We start from the raw sequence: 12,358 nt of genomic DNA, 5'->3' as shown, positions 1-12,358 counted from the left end.
GATGTCGCGGATACAGCTAGTATTAAATAAAACTATAGAATATATCGTAGAACGTTAAGAAAATTAAAATAAAACAGAAATACTTAAAGATTCACATTAATCTTTAAGTGTTTTTGTAGGTGATAGAATGAGTGGACTGTATGTGTAATGTAAATCAAACAATAGATAGAAAATGGAAAATACTTATAATGAAGATAGATACGTGTACAAACGGTTGTAGGCAAAAAGTGACAATTCTAAAAGAAAATACATTTAAAATTGGTAGAAAAATAAATATATAAAAATGTGCAAAGAGTTTGCAACAGTTTTATTTTAACGTTCTGTATCGAAACTTCATAAACGAAGTAACTGTAGATACGCTTATCTTCTATCTTATTGTATAATTAACAGAAATAATAATGAAATATAAGTACTTATTTCATTGAACAATTGTGATCTTTATGATATACTAGCTACCCGCCCCGACTTTGCTCTTGAATCCCAATACTAAGTATTGCTAGCACTGCATTAAAATCCATCGCGTACTTTAAAATGTCTAAGCGAACAGTCAGCGGAAGCAACTGTTTTTGTCCGTTGTACAGATTTTAAAACTGCTAATCATTTAAAGTAACGTTTGGATTTTATCTGCTCCGTTATAAAAAAAACTGCAATAAAAGCCGTTGCGTAGTTTAATAAATCTAAGCGAAAGCAGCTTTTATAATATGTAAAGATTTGAAAGCTGCTAATCATTTGAAGTTATATTTAGATTTCATCAGCTCCGTTACGAAACAACGGTCGTTCCTTTCAAAATGCATCCTTTTATATGCTTTATAGAACTTAATAAAGTTATTTTACATTTAAATAGAGTTATTTACGATATCTATACAAACGAAGAATACTATAAGACCTAATATAGAACCCTGAGGTACACCCACTGTAACATGGTCATGGTCCATTTTAAAAATTACAAGATTATGTATCTTAAAGGTTAGCTTCCATTAATAATAATAATAATAATAAAAGCTGAGAAAACAAAATATACCAATAATAGTAATAAAATAACACACAAACACACATACACAAAAACACTGCACTTACTTGGTTTCGGCCCGTAAGTGTGGAAAAAACCAGCAAAAGCTGAGAGAGTGAGACGATAGTAATAATAATAATCTCAGGACAATTCACACAGCGCCATCTAGACCCAAATTAGCAAAGCTTGTGTTACGGGTACTAGATAACTGATACAAATATACATATACATAGATATTTTTTTCGTAAACACACATATTATACATAGAAAACACCCAGAACGATACAAACAATCATACTCATGAATACAAAAGTTTGTGCCGTGCGAGAAATACATACATAGAAAACACTCAGACCGATACAAACAATCATACTCATGAATACAAAAGTTTGTGCCGTGCGAGGAATCGAACCCGCGACCATCGGACGTAAAGCTGTGTGTTCTACCACTAGACCATCGTCGTCAATTAATAATGATTGTTCGTCATATTTATAGTCCAACAAACAGTTAGCCTCATTAATTCCCAGCAACTTTCAAGGCATCCAAACTTACAGTATTGCTTCCAAATGAGTATAGTTGTGGAGTTACGTCCAAAACATCAGCACATGCTTTAAGTTTAACGCTGGAATTTATAGCTCGTTAATCTTGGCTGACCCTTCCGCGTCATTGGACGGTAATGTTCCACGTCTGTCGTTTCTGGGAGGCCTGTTCAACTATGTTACACTCATATGGAGGCATTGGGCCGTGAATATTGCTTGATGAATGAAGTTTTAACGGCGCAGCTATTGTATGAACATGTATCAGAACATTATTATCGACCGGACCAATGGTCGCGGATTCGATTTCTCGCACGGCACAAATATTTGTATTCATGATTATGATTGTTTGTATCGGTCTGGGTGTTTTCTATGTATGTATTTACGAAAAAAAATCTCTATGTATATATTTGTATCAGTTATCTAGTACCCGTAACACAAGCTTTGCTAACTTGGCACAAGCTTGGCTAACTCGTACATACTCGTAAGACCATTTTTAAACGAATTAAAAACCATGATTGCTACACGGCCTGCACTGATGTTCCCGCGCTGTCTGTCGTCATGTGACGCGGATAACTCTAAGGTTTGGTGCTATTAGATACCAAATTGTGCGATTTCCTGTATGAAAAGAACCTCTTTAAGAACTTCAGTGCTAACTATATATATCACATAATTATATTCTTCCACAGAATCTTAAGATAATTTATTTAAGTTATCTTAAGACTACAGTACTCGAATTGTAATAACGTGGATGCATGGAAAAATAAGACCGAAATTACGAGTAGATTGTGCTCAGAAATGACGGTCGATAGGGATCAATGTAAAACACACTGCGTCGACATCCAATAATGGGATAAATGCAAGGTAATGACGTTCTGTAAGAAGCACTTATTATGATGGACGACTGAGGCTTTGAAGCCGGCTACCGCAAGGGAAACCCCAAGTAGCGCCCGTGACTTGTGACACGGGTGTAGGTTTAAAAGGCCCTTAGAATGCATTAACACTCACCTTCACTACTTGCAGCTTCCCTCCAGACCCAACTAAGACCGGGATAAACCCATTGCTAATACAATTCATTTTAATATCCAGAACACAACTGGCACGCTCTGCGCTCGTCGACTGAATGCCGCGGCTCACGCAACGAAAGAGGATTATTCAACTACCGACCTCCGTATTTATAGACCAAAGTCAGTGTAATAGGTTGGTCTATAAATACTAGATGGCGCTATTTACAATATTCGTAATAATCCTTACATTGGGTACTTCATTACTACTAAAAACAAACTACCTTCTTTTAATATATTTTTAAAATATCGGATTTTTTCTACAATAATGATGTGAATTCTAACAGTTCTAGCTAAGATTTTTTAAGAAGAATTTGCTTTGACGTCCTCTGCAGTCAACAGTGCATTCCAAAGATCCATGGTAGAAATAGTGAAAGATTGAGATGTGAAATTAAAAAGACTTTTCTCAATTAATCATAGTAACGAGAAAATTAGTATCCAAACAAATTACATTAATTCGAAAATACGATCTAATATTTCGTTCTACAAATTTGTTAAGGAGAAATGAAGGAGTAAGTCGGTCAAGGGTCTTGAGTAACGGGATCGTGATCTTGGATTCTTGAAAGGGTCCAAATTAAGAGTGCCCTAAATGTTCACATATTTTCGTCTGTAACACTTAAGAGAAGGTTAACGAAGACAGAGGGGTAGATAATTATAATTATCTCGCGTAATTGAATTATTATATACATGAAAGGGTGTATACCAGTGATTCCCAAAGTGGTCTATATCGACCCCCAGGGGTCTATAAAAATCTGCAAGGGGTCTACGACGGCGGTCATCTGATTGTTTTTACTTTATGTTTTTAACACTAAACTTTATTATAATATTATTTGCACTTCCAACAACTTATCTCTGCACAACTCATGGTTGCCTGGTAGAAAATGCCATTAGGTGTTAAGTCCGCCATATGTACTCTCTACTTGTTTATGACGTGCATTAAAGTTAAATAAAAATTTATTATATAAAATTTATTTTTATTTATATTTATTTATTATATAAATTTATTTTTATTTATTTTATTCAAATTCAAAATATCTTTATTCATGTAGGTCTATTACAGACTCTTATGATATGTCAAATCTACCGTCAGTTCGGAATGATTTCGAAATGAGAAGAGCTGACAAGAAACTCGGCTCGTATTCTTTTCAAATAAATGTTGTACATGTTTACAATAATATAGAGTCATTTAAATTCAAATTTGGGAGGATAGAGTGAAGCAGTATATCTAACTACTGTACCACTAAGGTCATTATATCGGCAAGTACGACGTTCTGCAATAACAGTTCATTATTACTTTACAAAATTCTAATATATATATATACAAACTTGCATTATAGTGTGTATGTATGGTACTCAGGGGGCGCATTTACATCCCTTTGTGGAGGGGGTAGTTGGCCACGCAAATCATGCGTAAATCCACCGCGCTCTGACCTAAATTGCGTAATTACTCTGTATTTTATGTATTACCAGCTACTCTCCCCGGCTTCACACGGATGTACATGTATTGTATATTCAAATTCAAAAATCATTTATTCATGTAGGACATTTTAGCCGATTATGAACGTCAAGTTTTTACATTATAATTTTTTTCCTACCGTCCAGTTCGGTATATAGATCCAATTGAGAAGAACTGGCAAGAAACTCAATTAAATTACTTTTTTTTTTAAAAGCCGATTTATTAACAATACATAGGTATTTATATAGGTGTCTATGTCTAACATTAAATGAAAATCCCGAATATGAAAACTATTGCCATGCACGCTCGTCATTCAAGTAATCGTTTAGTGAGTAATAGGCCTTGCTCAGTAAATATGATTTAACAGATGTTTTGAATTTATTTAAGGGTAATTCCAATATACATATCCTTTGGTATCTTATTGTAAATTATTATACCTATTCCCATAAAAGACCTATTGACTTTTTTAAACGATACTTGGGAACAGCAAGTTTGTCTTTAAATCTAGTATTAATATTATGAATATTGCTGTTTTTTGGAAATAAGTCAAGATTTTTATGAACATATATATATTTGCCTCTTTGAATTTCTCTCTTAATGAGTCACGACTCTTCATACAGTAGATCGCTCGAATGGCACGTTTTTGTAATATGAATATATTTTTAATATCTGCCGCTTTTCCCCATAATAATATTCCATAAGAGAGTAAACTATGAAAATAACTAAGACCAATCTAGCAGTATCGGTATCAGTGTACTGTCTAGTTTACGCACGGCAAAAGTTGCTGAACTCAGTTTCGCTGCAAGACTTTGAATTTGTGCACCCCATTGTGTTTTATTATCTAATGTGATCCAGTAGATTCTATAAATTCGAGAGATTCGCCATTTAATTTTATGTTGCAATTAGTATTAAAACTTTTAGACAGAGAAAAATTAACACATTTTGTTTTTTTAACGTTTAACATAAGATTGTTAGTTGTAAACCAGTGCAAGAGACGCCGCAAAGCACTATTTACATCGTCATAATTATTAGTCATTCTATTAACTTTAAAAATCAATGATCATCTGAAGTATCATCTGCAAATCATACACTATCCCGCATCTATCCTGCATGGCATATGGGAGATCATTTATGTATACTAGGAATAAAAATGGACCGAGAATAGATCCTTGAGATACACTCATATGCACAAGTGACCCTTCAGACATAGCGCTGCTAACCTTTACTTTCTGTATTCTATCAGATAAATAAGATTTTATTAAATTTTATAGCGTTGTCTTAGACACCATAATAAGCAAGTTTTTTCAATAGTGTGTTATGATCAACGCAATCAAAAGCCTTAGGAAGGTCACAAAAAACACCTATCGCATCCATTTTATTTTCCCATGCAGCAAATACGTGTCTGAGCAACTCTGCACCTACGTCTGTAGTTGAGCGACCTTTGGAAAAACTGAATTGACTATTGTGAATTAAATTATTTAAATTGAAATAACTAACAAGTTGCATAAGGATTATTTTATCAAAAATTTTACTGAGCGCTGGGAGTATGGATATAGGTCTATAATTTATTGGGTCAGTCCTGTCTCACGATTTAAAATAGGTATGATTTTACTAATTTTCATTATATTAGGAAATGTACCATCATTATTAAAAATAAAAGCAAGAGACGGCGCAATAATTTCCATTATACTATCCAGTATTTTAACAGATATATCCCATAGATCCTCTGTTTTCTTTTTTTTAGCTGTTTGAATATTTTGCTTAGCTGTTTATATATAAACCTTCCTATAGAATCACTCTAACTATTAAACAAAAACGGTTCAAAATCCAATGCGCAGTTTTAAAGATTTAAGAATACATAGGGACGGACAGACAGCGACAGATTGAAATAAAAGTAGCCTAAGTTACTTCATATTACATCAGCTACTGGCCAAAACAAGTCCCGTTAAAGTCGGTCCAGCCATTTCAGAGATTAGCCTCTACCAAAAATATGTTATTTTGGTGTATGTACCGTATTTATATTCATATGCAAGTAGTAAAATACGGTTATTTCAATATTACAAACAGACAGTCCAATTTTATTTATATGTATAAATAACTGAAAAGGTAGTAAATATATACATTATTTGTATATTTATATGGTTATTTCTATATATTTCTATTAATATTTATAATTTTTTTACAGGTCGCGGTTTGCAGTCGCGAGTCAGGTCGGCTACATGGTTCTCCAATTATTAAATTGAGAAATAGATATATTTTTCCAAACAAAAGACGGATGATCCGCGTGAAAGATGATGATAACGCGTAAAACTAGAGTGCTGCCGAATATAAGAGATACTAGGGATCAATGGAGGAGGAAAATATACTGGGCCGATAATATTAGCAGATCCTGATATTTACCTTTTTATAGATCAAACTAACTTTTTCCCGCGTTAATTTATCATCTTAAGGGTGGAATTTATCAAAATCCTTTCTTAAGGGATTGCTACGTCATAGTAGCTTTATGCATGCAAAGACTCAGGTCGATCGGTTTGAAATTAACAAAGTTTCATACAAACTTTCATCCCCTATTTTATCCTCTTGGGGGTAGAATTAATCAAAATCCTTTCTTAGTGGATGCCTACGTCATAACAACTACCTGCATGCCAAATTCCAGCCCGATCCGTCCAGTGGTTTGGGCTGTGCGTTGATAGATCACTATGTCAGTCACCTTTGAGTTATATATATATATATATATATATATATTCAATAAATTAAAGTAAACAATATGACATAATATGTCATAATATGACGTAACATATGAACCATGCCATTTCGTAGCAGTGGAATATAATTCAGACATTAAAATATTCAATAGGCACTTCATTTATTAATTCACAATTTAACTTCGCGCTGCTTTTAGCTCAAAGCGTTTTCGCACTCAAATTAAAATCGGACATTTCAAGATTTCACAAGAAAAATTCTTGCATTCAGTCCAAAAACCGTCGCTCATATTTATTTCCGTAACAAAGAATCGGAATTGGCAACAAAAGGAGATTTTATCTCGCCTTATCACGAGAGAACCTCGGGACAAAAATTAATTGGTTTGTATGGCGCTCTTTGAAGCGTTAAAAGCACATCATTCATTCACTCGTCCACGAATAACCGGGAAAAAGGAACGAATGGATACAAACTGGCTACTCGCGAACCAGCGTGCCACCGTGGCGCGCATTAATCTTAACAGGGTCGCTGTTAGAAATACAAGGCAAATTTAATTCTCACAAATGTTACTAGATGGCGCTAGTATAAAAGTAAAACACGCTAACGTTTCGTTTTTGTCAAAACAGATAAGGTATTTTCATGTTTGTATTAATTGTCTCCACAACGGCGCCCTCGGGCGCCCCTCCGATCAATCCCCCGTCCAATTCAAACGGGGATCGAAATTACGACGGCCTGAGCCGAGGTTCGAACTCCTAGGGGTGCCCTCAGACTAAAGTCGTATCCTTCACAGGCAGGAGTTGGCCTTCAACCGCTTCATAAGTCCTTCCGGGTTTGGAGTGCCATCTGCACTCTCCCCCTATCGCTCGGTGAAGCTGTAAAGATCAGCTGCGGCCAGCAGCATTAGAGTAGTCCGAAAAAAAAAATGTATTAATTGTCCCTGCGATCAATCCATTACTAAGTCCTTAGCCAAGGTTCGAACTCCCATCGTTGCCTTTAACCGCTCGTTTTGGCTAAAACAGTTAAGGTGTTGTCATATTTGTGCTAATTGCCCCTCCGATCGATCCCCCCGTACAATGCAAACGGGAATCAAAATTACGACGGCCTGAGCCAGGGTCCGATTCCCTAGCGGTATCATCAGACTAAAGTCGTATGCGTCAGACGAGAGTTGGCCTTCAGCTGCTCCATAAGTACTTCCGCGGGTTTGTAGTGTCATCTGCACTCTCCCCCTATCGCCCGGTGAAGCTGAAAAGTCCAGTTGTGGACAACAGCATTAGAGTAGTCCAAAAAAATGTATTAATTGTAGAGTTTTGAACGGTTCTATCGACCTGTGTCGGACTATAAACGACCAATAAACCACACATATGTACACAAGTAAAGTGTTTGGTTTACAGTCTTCAGTTCAATCATATTTACTGAGCAAGGCCTATTACTCACTAAACGATTACTTGAATGACGAGCGTGCATGGCAATAGTTTTCATGTTCGGGATTTTCATTTAATGTTAGACATAGACACCTATATATATACCTATGCATTGTAAATAAACTGGCTTTTAAAAAAAAGTAATTCAATTGAGTTTCTTGCCAGTTCTTCTCAATTGGATCTATATACCGAACTGGACGGTAGGGAAAAAAATTATAATGTAAAAATTTGACGTTCATAAGCGGCTAAAATGTCCTACATGAATAAATGATTTTTGAATTTGAATTTGAATTGAACAGTACCCTTAGGACCTCAAGGTTTTTAGCCGGCTTAAGAGATTTATTACGAGGATATTTTTATGACTGATAATGGCATGATGCACCAACCTGCGTTAACAGCTTATGCTGGCGAGGCATCAACGGAGAATGATAAGATGAATATGAGGTCAGGTCTGTTAGCCCATAGTGGCAAATGGCAATTTACCACGATGGTTTCCAGGGGAACCACGCGGAGGTCATGATATAGTAAATTGCTAGCAATATAATTATTACAGAAGATACCTAAATATTGTACATTGTAAATAAAATGGCATTAAAAAAATAAAGTAATTCAATTGAGTTTCTTGCCAGTTCTTCTCAATTGGACTATATATATACTGACCTGGACAGTAGGGAAAAATTATAACAAAAAATTTTGCGTTCATAAACGGCTAAAATGTCCTACATTAATAAATGATTTTTTAATTTTGAATTAGTCCATATTAGTAAGAATCACCTTCACCCTCCAAGGGGCATATTGTAATAATATATACTTAAGTAACTTAACTTAACGAGGCTTCGATTCCTCGCACAGTGCAAAGATTTGTATTCATGAGTATGTTTGTTTGTATTGGTCTGGGTGTTTTCTGGTATGTATATATACATAGTAGTATATATACATAGAAAAACCCAGATTTTCTGTATATATATATATATATACTACGTATATATTTATAAAGAATATATATAAGTATTTATATCAGTATCCATAGTACCCATAACACAAGCTCTGCTAACAGTAGAACTAGATGGCGCTGTGGTAATTGTCCACGATTATTTATTTAATTCATGCTTACCCTATAGTAGTACAATGTTGGTACATAGATAATTATATTGTACACAGTTATTTGCGAGAATCAAACCTGGTAATTAACAAATGCAAACCTATACACTGTCAATTAACTGGAATGCACTCGTGGAAATATATGTTTGTATTTATTTGCACGCGTTACGATATTCAGACTTCATTACCATGGAATGTATGTTTATTTAAATACTAGCTATTCCCCGCGACTTTGTCCGCGTGGAATTTAACTTTCGTTTTCTAAAATAAAAGTAGCCTGTGTTACTTCTTATTACATCAGCTATCTGCCAAAAAAGTCCCGTCAAAATCGGTCCAGCCATTTCAAAGATTAGCCGGAACAAACAGACCGACAGACAGGCAGACAAAAATATTTAAAAATGTTATTTTGTGTATGTACCGTATATTATATTCATATGCATGTAGTAAAAAACGGTTGTTTCAATATTACAAACAGACACTCTAATTTTATTTATATGCATAAATGATAGAATAAACAATTGGTTATTGGATGTTTTGTTTACATATCAATAACTGTATAAAATAACATTACGTTCTTTATCTATACATATAAATAAAATTGGAGTGTCTGTTTGTAATAATCGATATTGTAGAAAAATCCGATATTTTAAAAAGATATTAAAAGAATGTAGTTTTTGTTTAGTACTAATGAAGTACCCAGTGTAAAAAAAAATACAAATATTGTAAATAGCGCCATCTAGTATTTATAGACCGCACTAAGTTGTTTATCGTAAGATAACCGTTACCCCCGCTTCTCTTCCTACTACGCTGACTTCGGTCTATAAATACGGAGGTCGGTAGTCGAATAATCCTCTTTCGTTGGGTGAGCCGCGGCATTCAGTCGACGAGCGCAGAGCGTGCCGGTTGTGTTTTGGATACTAAAGTGAATTGTATTAGAAATGGGTTTATCCCGGTCTTAGTTGGGCCTGGGGGGAAGCTGCAAGTAGTGAAGGTGAGTGTTAATGCATTCTAAAAGGGCCTTTTAAACCTACACCCGTGTCACAAGTCACGGGCGCTACTTGGGGTTTCCCTTGCGGTAGCTGGCTTCAAAGCCTAAGTCGTTACCATTAATTAGTGTTTCTTACACTTCGAATAGTCGCAGCTTCATATATTATTTGTGTATAGCATGCGCTATTAACTGTATATATGTATATATTGATAAAGAGTTACTCACCTAAGTCCAGGAACGTCAGTGACTGGTACACCATCTTCTGTCATCCAGGATATAGTTGGCAGAGGAGACCCGTGTGCAGCACACGACACCTTAGCTCCGGAGCTGTTAGAGAACGACAACCGAGGTGGTGGCTCCATGAGGAAGATCAGCTGGGCACACGCAGGCGAAACTGTAACAAAAATATTGTTAAATATTAAACTTTTATATAATAATAATAATATAGAAAACCAGCAAAATCTGAGAAAATCTTGTGTAAAAAATAATACTAATCTCAGGACAATTCACACAGCGCCATCTAGACCCAAGTTAAGCTAGCTAAAGCCTGTGTTATGGGTACTAGACAACTGACACAAACACATAGATATTTTTTTTCGTAAATACATACATATTATACATAGACAATACCCAGACAGATACAAACAATCATACTCATGAATACAAGTGTTTGTGCCGTACGAGGAATCGAACCCGCGACCGGATTATGGATGCGACCGATTACCTACAACATAACACCCAAAAAAAATGTTTTTTATAAAGACATTATATCTAATTGAAAGACGTTTGTTTCGTAGGTTGAAGTAATAAATATATAAACATTGTAAGTCCGTCTGTTTAATAAAATTGTATCAATGTCTGACATTATGACGAAACAAGTCCTTATGAGTGTGGCTCATAAATATTTCTCGTGTTAACGCCGACACAGCAAGGACAAAGTGGCCCGGGGGACAAACGACTCAGCCGGAAAATTCCGAGTCAACTCCCTTAACAAATTAATGTATGGTGTTACGTCGTCCAACGAATAAGTCACTGCCATACAGCCTCTATACTCTACTTTATACACGGTGAATTTCATAGTTTTTACGGTAAATATTGAGGAGCGGTAATAAATGGTCTCTTATGAAAAAATAAATAGAAATATTTAATATAGATAGATAGATAACTGATTTATTGTCAACATAATACAAATAATACAAATTTATTTACAACTAGTTGCACCCGCGACTTCGTCCGCGTGGAATTTAAATTTATTTTTCTAAAATAAAAGTAGCCTAAGTTACTCCCTATTACATCAGCTACCTGCAAATAAAAGTCCCGTTAAAATCGGTCCAGCCATATCAGAGATTAGCCGGAACAAACAGACAGACAAAAATTTTAAAAAGTGATTTATTGGTGTATATACCGTATTCATATTCATATGCATGTAGTAAAAAACGGTTATATCAATATTACAAACACACTTCAATTTTATTTATATGTATAGATAATACACAAAATAAAAAATAAATAATAATATAGAAGTTGGCAATAGGAGCTGCCTCAGAGGCTGTTGAGGCTGTTGCTGATATAAGCACAGCCTCAATGAGGTGCACCTATACAGCGCTGGTTTTCAGGCAGCCCCCATTACTCATAAAAACCAATGCGGGTTTTTTTACTACACACAGATACATACAATTTAAACACAAAAAAAATATATTAAATAAGATCTAGGATACACAAATATAAATATATATAAAATGAATTACAATATTCAATGCTCACAAAAACCAAAATCAGTTACAATAACAGTATCAAAAGGAAAAAAAATAGTTTAATCGAATTAGGTGTTACTTTGCGGTCCATTTCACTACTTGATTTACTTGCGGTCCATTTCACTACATGATTTACTTGCGGTCCATTTCACTACTTGATATACTTGCGGTCCATTTCACTACATGATTTACTTGCGGTCCATTTCACTACTTGATATACTTGCGGTCCATTTCACTATATGATTTACTTGCGGTCCATTTCACTACATGATTTACTTGCAGTCCATTTCACTACTTGATATACTTGCGGTCCATTTCACTACATAATT

At 35.0% G+C, this 12,358-nt stretch overlaps 1 protein-coding gene across 1 annotated transcript in view; it reads right to left on the bottom strand.

The window, feature by feature from the left end:
* LOC131844054 (cell adhesion molecule Dscam2-like) overlaps nucleotides 1-12,358 on the bottom strand; it is a gene marked incomplete at its 3' end in the record, with an annotated part of 141,510 nt that overhangs the window by 104,972 nt on the left and 24,180 nt on the right. The window contains exon 3 of the mRNA XM_059192834.1: nucleotides 10,501-10,669. Within this exon, the coding sequence (XP_059048817.1) occupies nucleotides 10,501-10,669 (169 nt within the window). The remainder of the gene's footprint in view (nucleotides 1-10,500; nucleotides 10,670-12,358) is intronic.

This window comes from Achroia grisella, unplaced genomic scaffold (genome assembly GCF_030625045.1).
Source record: "Achroia grisella isolate CSIRO2021 unplaced genomic scaffold, CSIRO_AGI_Agris_v1 utg3749, whole genome shotgun sequence".
Classification (NCBI taxonomy): domain Eukaryota; kingdom Metazoa; phylum Arthropoda; class Insecta; order Lepidoptera; family Pyralidae; genus Achroia; species Achroia grisella.
This window is presented reverse-complemented; position numbering and strand designations above follow the sequence as displayed.